This window comes from Diabrotica undecimpunctata, chromosome 3, assembly GCF_040954645.1.
Source record: "Diabrotica undecimpunctata isolate CICGRU chromosome 3, icDiaUnde3, whole genome shotgun sequence".
Classification (NCBI taxonomy): domain Eukaryota; kingdom Metazoa; phylum Arthropoda; class Insecta; order Coleoptera; family Chrysomelidae; genus Diabrotica; species Diabrotica undecimpunctata.
The window spans coordinates 85,130,867-85,155,968 of NC_092805.1; the positions used below are offsets into that span (position 1 = coordinate 85,130,867).

General features: G+C 33.3%; 2 protein-coding genes across 3 annotated transcripts in view; one reads left to right on the forward strand and one right to left on the reverse strand.

The window, feature by feature from the left end:
- On the reverse strand, window positions 1-20,492 carry LOC140436991 (probable ATP-dependent RNA helicase DDX55 homolog). Its single transcript, XM_072526200.1, has 10 exons — window positions 20,265-20,492; window positions 19,936-20,105; window positions 19,595-19,756; window positions 18,130-18,376; window positions 9,756-10,015; window positions 7,343-7,540; window positions 6,646-6,780; window positions 1,553-1,739; window positions 1,267-1,428; window positions 1-149 (listed from the first exon to the last, which is right to left on the reverse strand). The coding sequence occupies exons 1-10, from the start codon at window positions 20,416-20,418 to the stop codon at window positions 37-39; spliced, it is 1,788 nt and encodes a 595-aa protein (XP_072382301.1). The 5' UTR covers window positions 20,419-20,492; the 3' UTR covers window positions 1-36.
- Window positions 20,493-21,088: 596 nt separating this feature from the next.
- Lnk (SH2B adapter-like protein Lnk) overlaps window positions 21,089-25,102 on the forward strand; it is a 177,086-nt gene continuing 173,072 nt past the window's right edge. For both annotated transcript variants that reach the window (XM_072526204.1, XM_072526203.1), the window contains exons 1-2: window positions 21,089-21,538; window positions 21,613-21,871. In XM_072526204.1, the coding sequence (XP_072382305.1) occupies window positions 21,210-21,538; window positions 21,613-21,871 (588 nt within the window). In that variant the 5' untranslated portion in view covers window positions 21,089-21,209. The remainder of the gene's footprint in view (window positions 21,539-21,612; window positions 21,872-25,102) is intronic.

Consider the following 25,102-nt stretch of genomic DNA (forward strand, 5'->3'; position numbering starts at 1 on the left):
TATTATTAACGATATAAAAAATAAATTTATTTATTTTTAACATAAACCAATATCTTTTTCATAATCTTCGTTGGATATCTTCTTTTTCTTCAACTTTTTCAATAAAGCTACATCTTTCTTTAATTCTTCTAAGTCTTCGTCACTGATACCTGCATAGATAAAATTATATTATTGCAATATTATATACAGTTTTCTTACATTAGATAATATGTTTTTCAATACAATTAAAAAATCTAAACAACAACAATAAATTTCAAGGAAGAGTTATAGCACCTCACATACAGTTGAAATTGTGAATCTTTACCTGTGTATCGTTACTTGCGTACACAAACAAGTCGAGATAAAATATCGTGTGCCTTTTGTACACATACTATAACAATAAATTTGATAAATCAAAATGTAAAAAATTGAATCTATAGAAGGATCGTAAAGAATTCTTGAACGCAATGAAAGATTATTTTGTCGAATATCTAAGTCCCAAGTAAATCATAATTCAGAATCACTATAGAATAATAAATAAATTCTTTATTGAACTTTAATTAACCTATTGAAGTGCATTATTTTTGAAAAAATACTGCTACTCACTGATAGGTGGCATACATTCATCGAATTTTAATAGTTTTATTCACTCACAAAATAATTCACAATGTAAAAATGTTATTTTCAATTTGTTTCACCTCGGTAACGTATATTAGCTCTACCGGTTTCTTGGAAACGCTGAACAATTGAGCCACTTGTTGAATTGTAATTAACGTGTTATAAAAGTTCAACTACGTTGGCAAAGATTCCGGCAGAAAACTTTCGTAGTAGCACAATACAACATTAGAGATTACAAAATCTCACAATAAGTCAAGCCGCTTATTATTAGTGAATAAAATTGTATAAAATTTGTACTTCGAGTGTTTTTATAATAACAGTGTTAAATCTATGTTTTACACATATTCAAATAAAACCTCATTTTTGCATAACACTGCAACAAAAAGTAGAATTTTAGTCAAAATTTCTACAAAAAGTTAAGAACAAATACTTTATAAACTGACAGTTACAGTGTAAATAATTTTGATACGATGCTAGATTAAAATATGTACTGTATCGTGTTAGGTATTAATTATGCACAGACAAACATCCACCTTTTCTACTGTATACAGTTTTGTTCGAAAGCTGCTTATTTGTACCATCTCATTATTAGAAACCAATATGAGATGAACTAAAATTCTGATAAAGAATTTTGATAAACAAAAATAATATAATTAAAAAAATATATACCTTTCCTCTTTTTCTTTTTGGGCTGTTCGCTCTGTGCCAATTTTTCCTTTCTTTCTTTTCTTTTTTGTCGTTTGTTTTTTCTCTCCTCCTTTTTCTGCTTTGTCAACGACCATGCTTCTGTGGATTTTCTAACAAATTTTTGTTTATGCCCAGGCCATACCCCTAAAACAATAAATAATCTCAGATACTTAAGTCCAAAAAATTACAATATATCATTTACAATAATACACCACACAATATTAATAAAAAATTTAAAAGCGAGCTTAAAGAAGCGAGTATTAATTACCTGTTATTTTATATTGTTCTAATTTTTGAAACCGTACGTTTTCTCTAATTTTATCTTTGTATGGGACGTTATTGATGTCGAAGTCAGGTACTTGTGGAAAATCTGATAGGTCCCTATTTTTCAATTCTGGCATCTTGGGTAATTGAAGTAGACCATAAGTTGCTGCTACAGCACCCAAAGGCAATTCCTGAAAAAATAAATCTAATCTAATCTAATATAATAAGCATTGGAAATCTAGAAGATATAATATTTGACATGAACTATCGTAGTATCTACAAAAGAGGAATTCAACATGTTTGCAAAACGAAAATTAATAAAAATCAAGGAACTAACGGAATAAAAAGGGTAGATAAAATGTTGTGTTACGAGACCAATAAAAAACAATGTATTTATTTATTATATAAATTTCGAAAATTGGAAAAAATTCGTAAGGATGGATGAAAGCTACTATAATACTTGATTTTTTGGCATTAGGCAGGATTCCCTTACAGCCAGAATAATTAATTATCTTATTTAAATAAAAGAATTTAACAGGGATTACACTCTTCACGCTCGGGGGTCGATCAGGGCATTTTTGTTGACAACACAAGGTAGGCCTCGGATAGTGTCGGTATAAACATTTAGGAAAAACAATTTGAGTAAACACAAGATGCTATTATAATTGAATTTTCGCTGTTTTAATTAAGGATAACAAGCATTCGTAAATGTATTTCTATCTAAAGCCATGAGATAATTATAGGGAAGGGTGGCAATGAACCGGACATTTTACTGTATAGGCTTATATTTATTGCAGAGGTTTCAAATACAAAAATAAATTGGCAGTAAAAAAGTACATTCTTAACCTATCATTAATAATAAAAATTGGCTTTCTAAAACTAAAAGATCTTGACATTACTAAACATGAAACTAATTAGTCAATTTGTCCGTTTCACTACTTCGGTGTATTGAAATGGACAGATAGTGTTTTGAAAAGGACAGCAGTTTACTTAACCCAATTACTAAGGTAATATTCATGTAGCTTATCAACAAATATGAAAAAAAATATTATTAACAACTTAAAAGCATTAAAAAAAAATAAAATATTAATTACAATTGTTATAAAAGAAATGAAAAAAAACAAAAGAAGTCACAAGATTAGTGACACAACTTCTTGCACATATAACATTGCAACCAATATATCTTACTTTGAATGTAGTCTCCATTACACACTCTGCATGTCTCGTCTTCTTCATTTTTTTCATTAGCGAATTTTGTCTGATTTTTATTTGTTTCCTTCTTTGTATTTTTTGCTTTCTCAAATTCATCAAGATGCAAGTCCTCCTCAACGCTTGTCGTTTGTTCTACTTTTTCTTCAAGAACTATTTTTAATTTTCTTTTTGGCATTATATTTTTATCTTTGGTTTAGTTAAATGTATTAAGAGGAAGGTCGTCATCACTTGAGTCGTGTAACGATATACACTACCGAGCATAAAATTAGGGTCACAACGTAATTTGAATTTATTTTTGAAATGATTATTCTGTTTTAACTATTTTCGGTTGTAACATAGTTTACTAATGAAAAAAACAATTGTTGTCGTTGTTGTTTCGACAAGCGTTTGAGATAAAAGGGCCCCTTAGCCTAATTCCTAAATACTGTTATCAGCACAGTTTTTGTTTCTATGGTTTTAACGTCAATTGTAAATTGTTTGTGTATTGTTATCACTGTCAGTGTATTGCAATGAGCATAAATTCTGTTGTAGAGATGTGTAGTTCACCATCGAAATAGTTCAAATGAACGATTCTTTCAACTGAACTAATTGAACTAGTTCATTAATCTTCATGGCACTAGTTCACTGCGAACGATTTGCATTATAAACTGTGTCTCAACTTCTTAAGAAGAAAATAATGAATGAATAAGATCATATATTTATTATTTTGTGAATGGAATGGACTGACTAGTTAAAACAAAAGAAATGCCGATTAGCCTCAGATAATAGATAATAATTCTTATGAATGTGACAATAACATAAACAGTCTTATCTTAATGTCATAATGGTTCGGATCTTATGCCCATGCATTGGCTTGGACGTTGCCATGCTGTGTTGTTTCTCGTATTGTAATTTTGAAATAAAAATTGTTAGTTGTGGTTAAAATGTGTTATTTAATGTTCCTAGAAAATTCACTGATTTTTTTTGTAAAGGTTCTTTTAGAAATAACCTAATTATAGATACCTATGAGTTTAAATATACGTAAATATAAAAATAAATTATACGTGAACCATAAATATTTATATTTAAAAGGGTTAATACAAAACAAATCTTAATAATTTTTTGCAAATAAAAAAAAATGTTATTTGAAAACATTTGAGAAGTAAATTTAAAACATTTAAACCTAAACATACGATCGAAAGAAATGGTTCCGAACCCGAATTACTTGTACGGTAGTGAAAGACTGACTGAAAACCGAAGAAAACGGGCGGCCGGCGCGAGCTTGTGTGATGATAAGACGAAACATCTGGCAACCAGTTATGTTAGGGTTGGATTTCGATTTCGGTCCTACAAATAGTTCTTTCGCGAACTAGTTCACTGAACTAGTTCATTTTTGTGAAATAGTTCTCTTGAACTAGTTCGTCTAAAAAAACTAATAAGCACACCTCTATTCTGTTGTGGCGGCGTTAGAAGATGGCCACGGTTAGCGCGAAACTGCGAGAAACATTGGTGTAAGCGTGCGTTCATAACGAGGCGCCGACCCTCGCTCGGGCCATGGGATGGTATCATTTAATCGATTTTCGGTAAAATAAATGCATTACTTTAAATGCGAGCGTTCGCCGTCAGTGCTACGCTCTAGGCGAGGAGAAGGTGCGATGGTCTCCGTTATGAACGCACCCTAAGTCTCTCGAGTGTGCAACGAGTATGGCAACGGTACGAAGAGATCGGTCTGCTTACTCGAAGACCTGGTTCAGGTTGAGGCACGATTACAACAGTTAGAGATGACCGCTTTGTCGTTTCTAGTGCTTTGAGAAACCGAACGGTCACGGCAGTTTCTCTTCGAAATCATCTGCAAGAAGTGAGAAATGTAAACATAAGTGAATGGACAGTTAGGAACCGACTTCATGCTGCTGGTTTATCTTCTCGAACTAGAGTAACTGGACCGCCGCTTTCCCGTGAACACCGAATTGCCAGAATGAATTTTGCACGAGAACACTTGGCTTGGACAATGCAGGATTGGAGTCGTGTATTGTTTTCCGATGAATCGAGATTCTGTCTTACGGGCTCAGACAAACGTGTAAGAGTGTGGCGACGTCCAAGCGAGAGATATGCTCAAGCATGTTGCCGAGCGTCTTCCATTTGGTGGAGGGTCAGTTATGGCATGGGGAGGCATATCGTTTGATGCTTGCACGGAGTTAGTCTTTATCGAGAATGGGACATTGACAGCGCATAGGTACCTGACACAGATTCTGGAAGACCATGTTTTACCGTTTATGGTTATTCTTGGAGACGACGCAACATTTATGCATGATAATGCACGGCTCCACACTGCTAGGATAGTTACTGAGTATCTTGACGAGGTTCAAATCACACGATTTGTTTGGTCTGCTCGCAGTCCAGATATCCATCCCATAGAACATGTTTGGGATGAGATGAAGAGACGTTTACGAAGTCATGTGCCGGCCCCCAGAAATTCGAGAGAGCTTCGCGACATATTGGTGCAAGAATGGAATAATCTTCCGCAGAATGTGATCCAAAATCTGATCCAAAGCATGCCTCGTCGTTTGCAAGCTGTTATCACTGCCAGAGGAGGGAATACTCGCTACTGAAGTTCTTAAAATTTATTTTTTTCAACAAAAAGCACATTAAATTAAAATTGTCCCTTTTCAATATTCAGTATATCAAAGGAAAATTCTTCATTTCCATTATTTTTAATAAACTTTAAACGACGTTGTTTTCTTTAAGCAATCCGTTAGTAAACTATATTACAACCGAAAATAGTTAAAACAGAATAATTTCCAAAATAAATTCAAATTACGGGGTGACCCTAATTTTATGCTCGGTAGTGTATTTGAACCTGAGTCATCAAAACTTGACTCTTGATATAAGCTTTGAATACGTTTTCTTGTGACTTTTGATATTTTCCGTGTTTTACGAACAGCTACTTTTTTTCCTCCATGAGTCTATCCTTCTCGATGGTGTCTGTGATAGTTGTAGTTTTACCTTTTCTGGGCCCTCCTAGCTTTGATTTTCGGGAACCAGCCTTGGGATAGGATCTTATTTGTTGTGGAGATATATATGGAATATCTCTTGAAGTAGATAGAACATATCTTGAAGTAGATGGAACATTTCTTGAAGTAGAAGGTAAGTCAAGATCATTACTTTCATTTAATGTCAATAAAGATTGTGCATCACTATGGTTCATCGGTTGATGGGCATGGATTAGGTCTATCCGTAACAAAACATGGTAAAAAATCATGATTTGAAAATAATTTTCTATTAAATGGGTGAATACCTGTCTTAGCAAATCCTTTTATTATATTTTCCATAGAAAAAGCATGAATAAAGGCCTCATTAGCAAATGACTCTACTTCATATATTGTGACTGTCTTGCCAGGATTAGACAACATCCATGCGTTCATAAAAATTTTAAATCTCGTTTTAAAAGGCCCAAAGACGGAAACGTCTGCTGGCTGTAGACGATGGCTGCAATGTGGTGGAAATGTCAAAATAATGATATTATTTACCCGTGCTAACATTACTGTCTCCAAAGTCATATGTATTTTATGATTGTCCATGAGAATAAGACATGGTTTCTCTTTGGATGGACTGGTATACTTGATAAAATGTTTAATTGCTAATAGAAATACTTCTGTTACCTATATAGGCAAATAGTGTGCCTACGTTACACTATAAGGTGTGGAACATAATGAAGAATTTTATTAAGAAACTATATTTAAAATTATTCCTTTGTTAATCAAAACGCTTCATTTAAATCTGTATAAGATAAACTATTTGTCTCATCAAAATCATATTTGGTAAATTTTTCAAAAAGTGTACCAAATAGTAATTATGAGCACAACAATTAATAACAAATACAATTAAAATAAAATAAATTAAACTCACTTTAACTGTCAATAATAAGGAGCATTCATATTTTGAATAAGCTCGAATATGGGAAACAAACGCCTGGGTTCCTTTTTCCATAATAGCTCGGTCCTTTTTTAATACATCTCGAATTTGTTCCCTTAGAGCTTCAATCTAAAATAGAAATAAAAAATTTATATAAAAAACAAAACTTGTTACAATTATTTTCAATATAATTATTGCTATTAAAGCTATATGTTTCTAGTGTTATGATTTTTAATGGGTTTTGACTTATATGCCACTTCAGTCAATAGAGCTTTCTAGTTATTTCTAGAAATTGACTCTTATTTAATCGTTACATTTTTTGTACTTATAAGTATATTTAAATTTTTTGAATTAAAATGTACTTAATATTAAATATTTTGGATTGGTGTGCCCTTAAAATAACTTTTTGTTAAAACTCTAGCTGACTCGAAAATATCAAGAGCGTTAATATTACATACTTTTATGTCATTTCTAAAAATTACGTAATTCTTCTTTTTACAGTTTTGATATTTCCGATCGGTGTGTTTACCCTAGGGTGTTATATTTTTTTTATCAGCGCATATTGGTTTATTCTATCAGCAAGTATATTATTTAACAAGTATATTCGTTACAGTATGAAAAAAATAAATATCAATATATTTTTTAAATTATCGAAATAATCTGCAATCGGCAAATTATCTAAAACACCTACGTTTTCATCGGGAGCTAAGTTATCAACAGGATGCAGTTTAACTCTTTGATTTGTTTCAATAAATGACACATAGGCTTCCTCATTTTCCAATAGAAGCAGCAGAGCTGAACCTTGATTCCCTTGGCGAGCAGTCCTTCCAACCCTGTGTACAAAAGCACTGGCATTTGAAGGGGGGTCCCATTGAAGTACCCAATCCACCTGCAAACAAATTTATTTATACATGCATGGATAATGATGTGTAAATAGAGTTTTAAGAAAGAAAAAAAAATAGGCAGAACCTGCATTTAACAAATTTTATTACATTAACAGTTAAGCATATTTGGAAGAAAATCATATTATATAAGTATTTATTGTTATATGACAAAAATGTGACTTGTATCATTTGGACGAAATGAAAACACCATGTTAGTTCTGTTACCGTAGCTACATGTGTTACCTTCCTAACATAATATCAAAGTTTTAGTTAATTGCTCTTTTGAATAAAAACCATGGAATCAAATGCAGACTTACTTAGTAAAATTTAGTAGTTGCAGCAGTATGTTTTTAGGCCCTTTTGAAACAATTGAATGCTGTATCTGGTTTTACTTTTAGAGTTGTAATAGTTGGTAATATTGTTCTGAAGCTATTTTCTTGTGGCATTTTAAATTAATTACTATTTAAATTATTGTGGCTTATTCCCATTTAAATAGTAAGTAATAGTTGGTGGCTCCAATATTTCTACTACTAGGTTTTCTTCCTCCCCTTGTACTACTTCACATATTTTCTCATCAGTCATAATTTGCTGTTTCTTCAGTTTTTTCACAACCAAAAATTTAAATCTTCTTTACTTGTCTTGAATCCTCTTTCTGATTAATTTTGAAACCAATCGGCAACAGGTATATTATTTTCTGAGTCACATTTTTTTGTTTCTTGTGATACAGAATTCATTGTGGGCCATAGCTTTTTCCATGATGATTGGATTAAGTCAGGTGAAACAGAGGGAGGTGCAGGGCGAAGGGTGCCGGATTATTAGACGTGTCGGTTAATTTAAGTGATGGATTAGTGAGATTCTACTATATTGTGGTAATATTATTATTTGTTATCCTTGCCTCTTTGTTTTAGTTGCTTGTTGAGGTTTCCCAGATTAGTTTTTTCGCTTTCTGTGTGTACCGTCGAAAGATTTCTTCTATTCTCAATAATTTTAAATGTTTCGCCTATTATCCAGTATTTCTGGTTGATATAATTATTTGTCTTTAAAAAGTTTATTTGTGTTGTTTCACAATGTTTCACCGCTTCCCATGACATTTAAGTTTGGGATTTATTTTAGCTACTGGAAAGAATATGATCTGATCTGCATATTGCCCATAGAATTCTTCGACCTTTATGTTGTCTGAAGTTGTTGGCGCATAAACTTATATGATGTTGCGTTTATGTAATTTGCCCCCTAGTTTAAGGAGAACTATTTTAATCTTGGTGCGACCAGAATAGGTACACCGGTAAAATCTTGGATCCCACTACCAGAGAAAAAGACATAATTGCCATTCTGCGTTCTGAAATGACCCTTTAATAGCCAGTTTGTTTTTAAGCTAGTTCAGCGACTTCAATATTTCTATCTATCTACCTGTAATTACTAGCTTTTACTGTTACCAGTAAGCGTTTTCAACCGGTGTTCCATGTCCGAAATGTCTTAGTTATAACTTCTGTAGATCAGTAGCTGAATTTCCACACGATAATTGGTCATTACAAGTCGCGTAACTGGTAGCTAATTTTTCACTTCTTAAGCCGGACTCAAGGTAGCATTAGTCGTCAGTCAAACTGCGTGAAAAAATCACAGGCTCTCCATTAGATGACATCACGCTTGTGTTTCTTGGAAATAATCATGCAGCGCATTCCCCTGTCCTTGTGCATCGTAGTACCACAACCATTCTGCTGTTACAGCTGCGCTTGCACCCTGTGCTTCTTAACGTGATACTGGCAATCGCAGCTGCTCTCCGCCAGGAATATTTATCCACCTTCCAGTCTGAGGTATTTTTACAGGAAGGATACATTAGAGTTTGAAGGAATAAAGTATGTGGACCTATTTTATCCTGTGAAGTTAATCATAGGAGAGAAACAGTAGCTAGCGTAGGGCTTGACGACCCTGCCCTACACTAGTCTGTCCTCTACTGAGACTTAGAAGGGTACTACCAGCTACTGCCATGAATGGATATAAGACTATTGATAAAAAAGTTTAGACCTTGTTCACTTTCATCCATTGGAATTTACTTTTCTTACAAAAACATTTTATTGTTTTTTTCTAGCGAGATTTTCCGATAATTCCAACAAAAATTTCGAATTTTTAATGCATACTCATGTACTAAATAATTACAATCCATGCTTTTGTTGTTATAAATATTAATAAATAACCTCAAACATTATACATTATTTTTCTTACCTCTGGTATATCAATCCCTCGAGCCATAACGTCTGTGCATAACAATAAAGCTTTGTCTGCTGTTCTAAATTTTTCCAAGATCTTTTTCCTTTTATCCTTCATTTTTCCATGTATGGCAAGAATCGGTAGATTTAACTTTTTGGGTACAATGTAAGGAAAAATATGTGACCAATAGTCAACACAAGCACATGTTGGTAGAAATAACAGTGCTTTTTGTAAATTTTTGCTCTCGATGAAATTTATTAGATTTGCAAGCTTTCCTAAAAAAGTTTGATTATATCGGTTTATCGCCGAAGTATATTCTAATATTGTCCTGATCATGCGCAATAAAGAAACGTCTATTCAGTTCTTTATTGTGCGTAATCAGAATGGTCCCAGTCTGTAGGAATCCTTAAAAATAACCGAAGAGCCTTTAATATAAACTACGTGACAAAAATATAGACAACGCTCAAACATTTCATAAAGTTATTAATATATGCATACTCATTATATTGATATGAAACTGAATTGCTTTCTTTTGGTTATTAATATTAGAAATGTTTGACCGAACTTAACTTCGATCGAGATATGAGTACACAACATACGCAGCTTCGAGAAGAAACTTGAAACGCTTTGAATGACACTACTCAAAATACGGATCTAGAAGGATTCCTAAGAAACGAATCAAGGCAATTCGAGAAAGTAGCAGGACCCACCAATTTAATAAAACACGAAATAATGTTGAAGAAGAGATGCGACTCCGTCAAGTAGCCGTATAGACGGCACAACTTCGCAATGTTGCAAATCATCAACCAAGAAGTGGACAAGATGTTAAAGGAAGCAACTATCGAACCCTCCACAAGTGGTTGGAGTTCATCGGTTGTACTAGATAAAAAAAGGCAACTCGTACAGCTTTTGTATCGACTTTCGAAAGGTCAACGAGCTATCAGATAAAGATGCATATACGTTACCCAGAGTATCGGAAATTCTGGATAGACTTAAAGAGGCAAATTTCATTCCTACTCTTGGTCTAAAACAAGGCTACTTTCTAATACCTCTGGAAGAGACAAGCCGCCCAGTAACAGCATTTAGCGTACCTGGAAAAGGCTACTTTCAATTTAGAACTACTCAATTTGGCCTGCACTCCGCTGGCGCAACTTTCCAACGCCTACTGGATAAAGTAATATCTCCCGATATAGAATTCGCATTCGCCTACTTAGATGATTCTAAAAGAATTAGCTAAATTTCGAAAAATGCACATTTTGCTAGCCAGAATTCAGATACTTGGGACACGTTGATCAGACAGAAGAAATAAAAACCGATCCGGAGAAAACCAGCGCTATAACCGAACTTACAACACCGAAAAATGGTGTCAACTCCGCCGTTTTCTAGGAATAACTTCATGGTACCGCCGATTCATAGAAAACTATTCAACAATAACAGAACCACTAAACATGCTTCTAAAAAGAGAATAAAATGGAAATGGACCGATAAACAGGAACAAGCTTTTAAAGAACTTAAATCGAAAATTACATCAGCCCGTGTTAGCATGCCCAGATTTTTCAAAAACATTTTACCTGCTAACAGATCCGTCAGACTGTGGACTTGGTGTTTCATTAACGCAGAAGTATGACGGACTAGATAAAGTGATCGCATATGCCAGACGAACTCTCACATCAGCCGAGACCAAATATTCCACAACCGAAAAACAACCTGTCGATCGTATACGGAGTAAAACAAATGAGGCCATACATAGGATACAATTTTAAGGTTATCTCAGACCACCAATCCTTGAAATGGCCAAAGAACCTCAATAATCCCTCGGGTCGATTAGCTAGGTGGAGTTTAGAACTATAACAGTACGACTTTGAGGTAATACACAGAAAAGGAGTCCTCAACAAGGTAGCAGATAATTTATCCCGACAGCCACAAGAAACTCGTAGCGAAGAACCAGAGCTGAAATTATTGCATCAGCACTAGAATCGTGCAAATGATACGACAATTTATACAGACACCTCCTCTGAAACCCAAACAGATTTCCGAATTTACAAATATTACACATCAGACTGTATAAACATATTTGGAGTAGCTGAAATTTAGCAGACCCATGATCCATAAAAATTATGCGTACTAGGGTATAAAAGGAAAGAACTTTTAGAGGAAAATCACGACACGACTACAGCAGACCACTTAGGAATTGCGAAGACAATTTACCGAATGGCGCAAAAATACTACTGGCCTAAAATGTTTAAACAAATTGCAGACTATGTTAGAACCTGTAGGAAGTGACTTTGGTATAAACCGTCACAGATGCAACTAGCATGAAAAATGCAGCCATACAATGTAGAAACGCTTTGCCATACTGTCTCAATCGATTTAATAGTTTAACGTTTTCAATACACAAGTAGCAATTTTAAAACATTCCTAAAAACATACAACAAAATCGCGTCCTTACACCACCTTACTCGCCACAATGCAATCCAGTAGAAAGAACTAACAAGGTACTAAAAACAATGATAGCTACATACGTGGAGGATAACCATAAAGAGTGGGATAAATTTATAACGGAATTTTGCTACGCCATAAATTTGTCAAAACATGATTCAACAGGATTTTCACCAACGTTTCTTAATTTCGGAAGAGAATTAGACGGATCAGATGCAGCCCAATATATACAGGAGTACGCGGAAAACTTAAATAAATTAGAAGCATTAATGGACCTGGCAAAAGTACACATGGAACATGTTTTTGAAGACCAGAAGAAGCATTACGATCTAAGGCGAAGGGACTGGCGTCCACACCCAGGAGATCAGGTCATGAAAAAGGCACACCAACTATCCTCGACAAGTGAAGCTTTCACCAGTAAGCTGGCGCCAAAATATTGAGATCCATACACATTAGTATCAGTTATATCACCAGTAATGATAAAACTAAAATTGTCAAATAGTAGCAACTATTCAGCGAATTCTGAAAACAGAACTCAGTTCAACCAGCAATCAACCATGGAAGTCATACAAGACATTCTTGAAGCGATGAGCCCACTAGGAATAGCGGAAAGACCTGGACTGTCACGCCAGGGAAGGAAGTGGAACGCATCCTCAATAAGTTTCACCAGCTATTTGGTACGGCACCATCACTACTAAGGAAGCGACGCGAACCACAACTAGGAAACAATTCCGACTTGACGGAAATCGTCCCGAAAGAACTGGTGGAAAAGGGGACCAAAAAAGTCCGGGTGATCTGCAACAACATCAGAAGAATAAAAATCAAGTTGCCACGAAGGGTGAATGGGTTCATGCTGTTGTAAGCTCCAGGCCACAAAAAAAGGTGATACTTTTTTTTTCAAAGGGAAGGGGGTGTAACGATACGCATCGCCTCGGTTCCCTCAGCGCTTCCTACACACGCATCCTCACCACAAGTTCCTCCTCCATCGATGTGCGCTAGAGGAGATGGAAGGCCTTCGATGATATAAAAGAGCAGCCGCCACAACAGAAGGAGAGTTCTGTCAGAGTATTGATCTGACAACAACTCCACTGGCCCTAGGGTATTGCCCGAAGACCAACCGCTTCTGCTAGAGTACTGATCTAGTGGCAGTTTGGTACCCAGTCTTGGAGTATTTATCTGAGACACACCTATTCTCTTCTGTGTCCAAGTACTGCTTGGACACCGTCCATTCCTCGTCGGGCCGAGTGTTTATTGACCCGTTCCCTATCGTTTTAACGCTCCGTAATTGCTGTTAGGATTTTATGTCATTAATTGTATTTTATTTTTCCCAGATATTAAACAGTGGGTCGTTGCCAAGAGGTCGTTTATTTCGAATATATTTTTATTTAATTGAAACCTTGTTTTACTGAGTGTGCTGTCTAAAAGAGTTACCCGTCACAATATACAGCAGTGGCCTAGGGAAACATCACCCAACTATGCACAGATATTAAGAAAAGCTATCAATAATTGTGTAACTATGTGTAAATGAGATTTTGCTTTTATAATTTCTGTAGATTAATGAATATAAATACTTTTATGAAACATTAAAGAGTGATGTTTTTTTGTCAGTAAGTTTAATTGATATGTTGCCAAGACATTATTTTCTAAATGCAAATTTCATTGTGATTGTTGATGAAAGGTCAATTTTTTAGAATGTGAACTACAATTATGAATTACTTATATTTTCAAACCATCTCTTATGCTCTAATATGCATTTTAAAAGTATTCTCTTGTTTGAACTAAATAAACTTTCATAATGATAGTATAAATAAACTTTCATAAATGTCTCCAAAAAAATTCAATTTATTAACTAATGCAGAAACGAAACAATATCTCTTCTGTCTTAGTGGTGTAATTTATACAAATTAGTATAAAGACTATAGCGGGATAAGATAGTCAAAATTGCACCATGCTCGATTCAGTTTTGGGTCTGGCCATTCGAAAGGACATAATTAAAAACTCACTTAGTTAAATTTTCAAGTTCCTAAGTGCCTCTAGGGGTTCGCTATGGGAAAAAACGTATTTAAAAAAAATATTTTTTTTTAGACGCTGTATTGCTGCAAAAAATCTGAAAAAATTCATGAAAGCGTATTTTAATAATACAAAACTGCCTGATTTTTTTCAGATTTTTAGCTTGAAAATTGAGCCCAGGAAAAATATTTGAAATTTTCAGTAATATTTTAGGTTATGTCGGAAATTTTTGGCCAACTTTAAAACAATGTTTTTTTATGGGTTTTTTCCCGTTCTTTCGAATGGCATAGGTATTATTATCATTTTCAACGTGGAAAATGCCTAAAAATCGAAAAAACTGCTTTTTTTGGCATATTTCTGAAGTTTTTGACTCATAACCTCAACAACATACACATAAATTAATGATAATTCATATTTTTATATGTATTCTTATCTTTATAATCGAAATAAGCTATTAAAACTATTATTTTTTTCCTACAGCATGCTCTAAAAACCGAAAAACCCCGTTTTCTCCATGTTTTTACTACATAACCTCAAAAGATTCCGAAGAATGAATCGTGAATTAGAACGCCCTTGTACACTCAAAAGTTGTGGAATTTTAAGCTAGCCAATATATCTATATACGTGATATTATATCACAATGTACATACATTTATACACAGACGCATATCTATATATTTCCATGACTTTTGAGATCCTTGTTATATACATTCATAAGCTCGTACCACGCTCGTCCATGCCTTACTCTTCCGCTTAGATACAAGAGCGTTATACCCATGCTTATAACATTCTTCTTATATTTTATATTTACTTAACTGTTTTGGCGTTCATGTCTTAGCCTTACATCCCGTATATCCAGGGAGCCTGATTTTAACAGAAAACATGGCGTTGGTAGTTGCGCCGCACGGTAGTTGACATTACGGGGCACAACTACCAACGCCATGTATATCTGTTATAATCGGGCTTTCATTCTATATCGCTCTTAGTGCGTTTGCGTGTGTAGGGCCATATCCTCTTTATCGCTCTTAGTCAGTTTGCGTGTTAGGGCATTTATCTTTTCGGCGGGACTTTTCCTCAAATGTTCAATGGCTCTGTTTTTGTGTTTATTTTGAATTGATTTTGAATTTGACAGCAGAATTGTGTCGTGTCTAAAATAACAGGCAACAATAACCAGTATTATTGTTAAATTAAGAACTCGATCATCAAATAATTTTATTTCATCAGTTTTCGGGATAGATAATGAGATCAAAGTATCTGATTTTTGCGAGTCTGTAATCAATTAATTCGAGAGAGATGTATTGCCACAATATTTTGGAGCAAAAAGTCTCGTGAGAGACGACTTAATCCGTAACCATACTTCTGTTTATGCCATAACGTTATTTAATTTGACGGATGATCAGCTTACATTAATTTTCGATGGAGCTTATTTAGCTCACCAAAAAAGTAGAAATAATTGGTATCAAAGAAAATCATATTCGGGACAGAAGATAAAACCGTTGTGCAAGCCGTTTACCATCTGCCCAACAGACGGGTTTGTTGTATATCTACCCGGTCCATTCTTAGCTACAGAAAATGATGCAAGCATCATGAAGAAGGTTCTGGAAGATCCAAATGGAATAAGGTCACTTATGAAAAAAGGTGATGTTTGTATTGTATATAGGGCCTTTAGAGACGTCGTATCCTATTTAGAAGATCTTGGCTTCAAGATTCTGATGCCTGCATTAAAAGGAAAAAGAGCAAGTTTATCCACAGCTGAAGCTAATGAATCTCGTTATGTTACGAAACTAAGATGGGTAGTAGAAGCTGCCCACGGCATTCTTGGAAAAAAATATAAGCTGCTCCATCAACAATTGGATAATAAATTGTTACCAAAAGCTGGAGCATATTGCAGAAGTGCATGTTTTCTTAATAACCGTTATGGAAAAAGATTATGTAGCGATGAAGAAGGAGACCTGACGAAAGTAAACTACCAAGAGCAAGACCACAGATGAAATGGGTTGATGACATTAAAAGAATAGCCGGAACAAATTGGAAATATGTTGCTCAGGATAGAGACCGATGGAAGGAGTTGGGAGAGGCCTATATCCAAACATGGACGACAGAAGGCTAAGAAGAAGAAGAAGAAGAGCGATGAAGAAGAAGATAAAGAATTAAAAAAATTAATAATACAGAGAATGTTGAATTAGAGTAAAGTGGATAACACATTGGCTAAAGAAGCTGAAACAGCAAGGTGGTCTAGACGAAGTACGACGACAACCAAGATAACATCGCGGAATTCTTGATTTTCCAGAGATGAGCAAGAGAGATCTCAAAATATTCTTTTCGGGTACGTACCAGTTAGGTCAAGCTTAATGTTACCTAGCTACGTTATTGTTATTGTTGAGTTATTGAACGATAGAAACGAAATTAATTAAGAATGCATGCGAATGAAACCGAATATTATCAAGGTTTTGATACAATCCAGACATATCAAAAAAAAATTTATAAATGTTGCATTGAGTATAAGCCAGAATCTATTGGCTACAATGCAATTTTACTCGTGCGATTGTGCTAATGGATTGAGAACTGTTGGATCCTGCTCACATGTTGCTGCTATTATATATTATTTAAGCAATGCTAGGTACAAATCGGATATTATTAGACCAGCTAAATTTCTTTCAGAAATATTAGGTGAAACGGAGATTGATCCGGTAATCGACGAGGATAGTGAGGAAGATTAATAAAATGTAATTATTCTGTCATTCAATGTATCTAGATTAAATAGAATATTGTAAATATAGATTGTTAATTAGTAAATATATGAATTTTATTTACCTCTAAAAAAATATTTTGTTTTCCTGCGTACGATCAGCTGTAATAATTATTTAAAAGATATCAAAAATCTCAATGGAGAAAATGGGGTTTTTCGGATTTTGAGAATGTTGTGAGATAAAACTAATGCTTTGAATAGCTGATTATGATTGTAGAGGGAAAGATGCATGTGAAAATGTAAATTATCATTCATTTAGACACTGAATTTAGAGGTTATATAGCGAAAGCTTAAAAACAACGCCGAAAAAACAGGGATTTTCGGTTTTTAGAGCATGCTGTAGGAAAAAAATAATAGTTTTAATAGCTTATTTCGATTATAAAGATAAGAATATATATAAAAATATGAATTATCAATAATTTATGTGTATGTTTTTGAGGTTATGAGTCAAAAACTTCAGAAAAATGCCAAAAAGGCAGTTTTTTCGATTTTTAGGCATTTTCTACGTTGAAAATGATAATAATACCTATGCCATTCGAAAGAACGGGAAAAAACCCATAAAAAAACATTGTTTTAAAGTTGGCCAAAAATTTCCGACATAACCTAAAATATTTCTGAAAATTTCAAATATTTTTCCTGGGCTCAATTTTCAAGCTAAAAATCTGAAAAAAATCAGGCAGTTTTGTATTATTAAAATACGCTTTCATGAATTTTTTCAGATTTTTTGCAGCAATACAGCGTCTAAAAAAAAATTATTTTTTTTAATACGTTTTTACCCATAGCGAACCCCCAGAGGCACTTAGGAACTTGAAAATTTAACTGAGTGAGTTTTTAATTATGTCCTTTCAAATGGCCAGACCCAAAACTGAATCGAGCATGGTGCAATTTTGACCATCTTATCCCGCTATAGCCTTTAGTGTCGCTACTTATGATCTGCAGCAATATATTTATTTTACAGATACAATAAGAGTTAAAATTGAGAAAAGTTTTTTTATAAATCAGTACAAATCACAATATAATGCAGTTATGGTAATATTATAATCTTTAAATATTTTGTAGGTATCTTAATATTATTTATTGATGAAAGCTGTCAAATTTAAGTATGATGCTCTACTTCTAAGGTAAGTATTATATTCTCATATATCTAAGTAGAGAAGTATCCATACAAGTAATTGTTCTTCCAATCCTTACCATTATTTTTTGTAACCATATAATAGTTATTCAACAAATCTGGAGTGCTTTGAGTAGCTTTAGCAGAAACACTGACTAGTACTGGATTCCTCAATCCAGCCCTTATTAAATTTTCAACTTCTTTTGTTTGTGTAGCTGAGAATAAGCCTGTCCTTCGTTGCCTAGGCAAATAACTTAAAATTGTGTCAATGGACTTTTGAAATCCTAAATCTAAAAGTCTGTCAGCCTCATCTAAAATAAGGATTTCCTAAAAATCAATTTTATATAATACAAAGAATGATCAAATGTAAAATTTAAGTGTTATAACAAAGCAGCAGATAGAAGAACTAAAAAAATAAGAAACGAGAAAAAAATTAAACATATACAGGAGTTCTAGATGAATACATAGAAATAATTATCTATAAAGTATAGAAATGGTAAAAACAGAAAAAATTCATACAAGATTTATGGATTTCAAAACTACCTTTCACAGTCTGAACAAATTAATTAAAGTAATAAAAATGAATGATAGATACACAATGGTATGATATGCAGATAGATTGACAATACAAATTAGACTACACATATATGATAGCATGACATAAGTCATAGAAAAAAATAAAATATGATGAAATAAGATGACAAAAGAGAACTTTCCATCAGGCAATATAAAACTAATATATACAAAGATACAATAAAAAACCAACAGCACAAAACAAAGGAACTAATAGAATATAAAATATTTAGAGACAAAGATAAGCGATAAAATAAAAAAGGAGCATCAGATAATACATATCGTAAATATAAGATCTTTTTACCTTCCTCCTTACAAAGATTTGTAGATTTTAACCATGTTTTTTATGTTCTCAATCAAAACAAAAAAAAACTGAAGAGGCACACATATAACATAAGAGAAATCAGAGTAACGAAAATGAAGGAAAAGTGCACAACAGAATAGAATAGGATCAACAAAATAGATTAGCAATATAAATGATATCTAGCTTATAGTAAGGTATAAGCTAGAAAATATACAAACTAAGCCAACAAAAGAGGACTGGGCATATAACATTAAAAACAATGTATCCAAACAAAGGAACACAATACAATATCAAATATTTGGAAACAAACATATACTAACAATAAAAATGCACAATTGACAAGAACAAGGCACAAGAACATACAGGTCAAAAGAAAAAGTAGAAGCCTTAATGCAAACAAAAAATTAAAAGATATAAAAAAAACAGAGGTAGTGTATATGGCTTGCCTGATGAAAAAGAATTTACTAAAAGAAAAAATAACTAGAAAAGTAAAAGGTCTAAGAACTGGGTACAGAAAATTTAAGAGTACACTAAAATCAAAACAATAAAAACAGAAAAGTGAATAATATCTATACTTAAATTTTACACACATAAATAGAGCAGACTTTGAACCAGAAATACTGCATGGAAGGTAGGGTACCTTAAAAGATATATTTTTATAGTCTTACCAAACTCTTTAATGATTTTGGAAGATTTAAATCATATTTCCTAGTTAACAAATCTTCTAGTCTGCCAGGAGTACAAATTATAATATTTCCTCCATGTGATTTGAAATTATTTACATCCTCTTCAACACTATTTCCTCCAACCAATAAAATATCCGATATATTCTAAAATAATACAGCATATATTCAGAATGTGGCTTAATTGAATTAAGGATGTTATTTTAAAGTAAGTACCACTTATGGTTCAAATGTATCAAACATAGTCTCAAGTAACTAAATTCTCTTGATATCAGTATTATTTTATTGACAAATTTTGATATTTGTTATTATTACATCTAACTTACTTTAACATCCACTAATAGTTTTTCAAGTACATCTCTTGTTTGCAAGGCTAATTCTCTTGTTGGTGATACGACAACTGCCCCTACTTGATGTTTCCCCCATTTTTCTTCAGCTTCTCTTTGCTTCAGTATTTGTAATATAGGTATTAGAAACGCCAGAGTCTTTCCAGAACCTAAAATAAAATGTAGTTAACTTAAATGCATACAGTTTTTGAATATTAGTCATTCTATTAACGTTGGCGAGCGGGCAATAACATTTCGTTATTTAAAAAGCCACAAAAACTAGTGGTATATGCAATTAAATAGTAATTATTTTCACATAAAAAAATTACCAGTAACAGCTTCTGCTGCAACATCTTTTTTCTTTAACAGCTGAGGTATTGTGTAGGCTTGAACTGGTGTCATAGTAGGAAATTTGAGTGATTCAATTCCACATTTTACCTCTGGGTGAAGGTCTACATCTAAATCATTCCAATTCTTCAACATGTTTAAAATAAATTTAATTCGTTATAAATAAATCAACATAACCACAATTTAAAGAGGTTAAAATCATCTTCATCTTCCAATTCCAAAGCATTCAAATTAAAGATATTTGCTGTGCTTCTTCTTTTTTCGTTTAATTTAATATATTTATGGTTTCTTTCAGTAATACGGGTTGATCCCAAACTTGTAATTGATCATGATCTCATGATCATATTCTGAAATTTGAAGCTATTTTCTTGTGGGATTTTAAAGAACGAGGTCCGAAGTTGAAATCGAAACACCAAAATAAAAGTTCTTTATACTGAAATTGTGGTTAATTGTAAATTAACATTAAAGATCGATCACATTAGTTCATTATTTTATAAATTAAATCCAAAATTATGTAGTATTTGTAATTAAATAAATATTTATCTATAATCTATAATTTTTATTTGATTTGTACATTCTTCGATTTACTATATTGTTCTAACGATATTTTCATGTGGCATTTAATATCATTCTTTCTCAATATTATTATTAAAATTAATCTCAAAATACAAATTAAACGATTTCTCAAGTGAAAACATAAACGTAGTTTCAAAACAGAAATTGTGGTTAATTATTTGTATATTTAGAAAGTAAATTCCGTTTACCAGTCTATAATTATAATTGTGACAATGACAGTTGTATAAGGCTGTCAATATCGTTATGGCGTCAAGTGCAAAAAATCTCAAATCAAAACAATAATATTTTGGTATAAAATAGGTAAAATAAAATGGTGTAATTGATTGATATTAATATAGATAAAAGAAACAATGGCTGCGGCGCTAGAATCTTCAACAACAGACATTGCGTGGATCAATTTTTGCGAACGACACGCACAAGCCGCGGCTCAAGATTTTTCCAAAAGTTGTACTCAGTACATAAACATGAATCTTTCGGAAAGTGCAAAATCTACAATTACTCACAAGGAGTTTTTGAGAAAATACATCGAAGCATTTAAAGATCAGTTCGAAATGGATTTTAACAAAAGGAGACTACACAATACAAAATTATCAAATGGTGTAGGCACAAGAACTGAGGAGGAGATACTCGAGCATGAGGATGGTTCACCGAAAATGCAACATAAACCGTTTTTTCGAAGGTAAAATGACATTTGTAAATCAGCTTGTTTTATGTAATTGCTCAGGTTTGTAACACATATTGTTTTGCTTTCAGACTCAGTTTCAAGGTACTTCGTAAAAGTAAAGATCTGTTTCATAAACAACACTCAGATGATGTAGATATGACCCATAGTAAAACCAAGCTTGCCAAAATTGTTGTAGAGTGTAGAAAAGAAGGTATTGTCAATTACTCTACACCGGAAAGTCTAGATCAGCCAGGTGGTCCTCCCAAATGGGAAAAGTGCCGACTACAATTGGTTAAAGCAACAGGAGGTTATATGCTGGAGTTTTATTCCCCACCAAAAAATCAAAAGGTAGGCAAATCCTTTTTTAACTAAACATAATGAATGCCTTAATATAGCTTTTAATGTATATATTCACCTTTATACCCCAACATTATTAAGATCATCACAAAATGATAAGAATAATTGCATTAATACCATTGAGAAGGCACACAGAATAAGAATATATGCATCAATGATTATTTTATATTTCAATGCTTTAATAACTTGTATAGTTTATAATAAACTATTTCAGTGTAACATTACTTGTGTCACTGTTGAGAATTATCACAACAGTGACACATGTATAGAATTATCTATATAATATACCCATAATCTACAACAAAAATACTTTTTTTATACCCCATTTAATTTAAAAATCTGTTCCTTCCATTGGAACAATAAATCAAATGTATGTCTATTACATAATGGTCATGTAGGGAAGTTTCCCTTTAACTAATTATTCAATAATGCCAGAACATAAATTCAAATGATGTTTAAATATTAGTTAATATCTATTTTAATCTGATCTTAAAATCCAGTTATTTTTTAAGTCTGTTTGTTTATGTTTATACCACTTTAGTCTTCCCACTTACCACTAATTTCAAACAGCTTGAGTGTTTTGGGATGCACACTTAGTCTTTATTGTATTTTTTTACTTAAGCTTGAGATTTTTTCTTGGTAGTAAGAACTTTTAAACTCTTCCTATCAGTTTATTGGACACATACCAGGGGCCATTTACTGGTTTATTAGAATTACTGGCTTATTGGTTATAATTACTGGCTGTATCCCATAGCCCCACAAGGGTTTTATTATTGATTTGTAAATAAGTATTTTATTTTCTGTTCAGCAAATTTCTGCCAACCATACAGTAGAGTTTATGTAGATTGAGCCCAAGTTGTGTTCGTATACCTAGATATTTTATGGAGTCTGCTTGTGTTAGTTGACTATCATTGAAGTAAACTGAAGGACAAGTTTTACTTTGCATTGTGAATGCCACATGGCATAATTTTCTTCACTTAAGTCAGCTATGCAATGTCATCATCATCATCAGTAGCTCGACAACCCTTTCTGGGTCCTGGCTTGTTCTAGGATTTTCCGTCATTCTGTTCTGTTCCTTGCTTTGTTTTTCCAATAGGTAATCTTAAGTGTTTTCAGATCTTGTTCCACTTGTTCCATGTATCTAAGTTGGGGTCTTCCCTTTGACCTTCTTCCTACTGGTGTTTGCATCATAATATGTTTTGGTGTCTCAGTCTCCAACATTAGTTCAACATGGCCCATCCAGTGCAGACGTCCGATCTTTATGGATGTTATGATCTCGGGTTCATTGTATGCTGTGTATAGTTCAAAGTTATATATTCTGTGCCATATGTCATTTTCCTTTACCCCCTTATATATGTGTCTAAGGATTTTTCTTTCAAATGTGCCTAATAGGTTTTCATCGCTTTTCGACAGTGTCCATGTCTCTGAAACATATACAAGGACCGGTTTTATCAGGGTCTTGTATATTTTGCATTTGGTTTTTCTTGTGATGTTGTTAGATCTTAGATGTTTAACTAGTCCATTATATGTTTTATTAGCTATATGTATTCTTCTCTTAACTTCTTCACTGACATTGTTATCTGCGGTAACTAGTGAACCTAGGTATGTAAAATTTTTCATGCTTTCGATGTTATAGTCTCCAATTGTAAGATTCTGTATGTTTCTTTGGCCTGTCGATTTACTGGCCTTCATGTATTTAGTTTTTATTTCATTAATGTTTAGGCCACTGTTTTGTGCCGCTCTTTCTATCGCATTAAATGCTTCTATCATCTCTCTTTCACTTCTAGCTATGATATCAACATCATCTGCAAATACCAATATTTGTACACTTTTTGTTATTATTGTTCCTCTGGTGTTGACTTTTGACTCCCTAATTATTTTCTCTAATGTGATGTTGAATAGAATACAGGATAGGGCATCTCCCTGTCGTAGGCCCGTTCTCACATGAATTGTACCTGTTAGTTCGTTTTGAATTCGAATTTTACTTTGTACTTTAAGTGTTTCTTTTATGATATCAATGAGTTGAGTTGGAATATTAAACTCTTTCAGTGCATGGATCAGAAATTCTCGATGGATGCTATCATAGGCACTCTTAAAGTCGATGAAAAGATGATTTGTGTCTATATTAAATTCACTAGTCTTTTCCAAGATTTGCCTCAAGACGAAGATCTGATCTATTGTGGACTCTGCCTGCAGAAACCACATTGATATCCCCCAACTATTTGTTCCGCATATGGTCTCAATCGGTCATACACAATATTTGACAGTATTTTATATGCCACAGTCAGTAGCGTTATTGCCCGGTAGTTTTTACATTGAAGCTGATCTGCCTTTTTATGTAGCGGAATAATTACTCCAGTATTTCAGTCTTGTGGCAGTTGTTTATTATTCCATATGTTCACTATTAGTTCGTGTATCGCATTCAATAGGGAGTCTCCACCTTCCTTTATTAATTCTGCGCTAATGTTGTCTAATCCAGGTGACTTGTTTTTCAGTCTGGTAACTGCTTCTTGCATTTCAGCCACTGAAGGGGGGTTGTTTCTCTGGTATCCGTTTGATCCAGTATAATTCCATTATATAGTGGATCTTCGTTTTTTTCAAACTTTTCTTTGAAGAATTCTGTCCATCTTTGTAGTATTTCACTCTGTTGAGTTACTATATCTCCTTCTTTGCCTCTACACATCATTGTTCTTGGTTTAAATTCTTTTCTACTTTTGTTAAGTTTTTGGTAGAATTTTCTGGTTTCTGATGGTTTATTTAGTTCTTCCATTTCTTGGAGTTCTTTTTCTATGTGTTCTCTTTTCTTTCTGCGATGTATTTTCTTCTCTTCCCTCCTTAGCATTCTATATTCCTCCTCTGCCTTTCGTGTTCTATGTTGTTGTTGTAGTTGTTGATATGCATTATTTTTCCTCTCTGTTATGTTACAATACTCTTCATCGAATCACTGTCCTTCAGTTGATTTAGGCTTTTTTTGTAGACCCAGGGTCTCTTTGGCCGCATCTTGTATGATGTTTTTACACGCTTCCCATTCTCTGTTTATATCATCGTGCTTTTGTCTGTTTTCTAGCCTTTCTTTTATATATTCTTTGTATTTTGCTTTTTTCTGTTGTCTGCTAAGTTTTTTATTTCATATTTTTCAATTTTGGATCCCTTTTCTTTTTTAATGTTTGAGATTCTGGCTCTTATTCTACTTTCCACTAGATAGTGATCCGAGTCTGCATT

Bases quoted from the DNA above. Each gene is read 5' to 3' on its own strand.
- LOC140436991 (XM_072526200.1), bottom strand. From the start codon at position 20,418: ATGTTGAAGAATTGGAATGATTTAGATGTAGACCTTCACCCAGAGGTA. The intron at 6,781-7,342 runs GTAGGTGTTTTA...TTTCTATTTTAG, and splicing joins ACTTAGCTCCCGATGAAAAC to ATTGAAGCTCTAAGGGAACA. The intron at 1,740-6,645 runs GTGAGTTTAATT...TTATTTTTTCAG, and splicing joins CCTTATTATTGACAGTTAAA to GAATTGCCTTTGGGTGCTGT.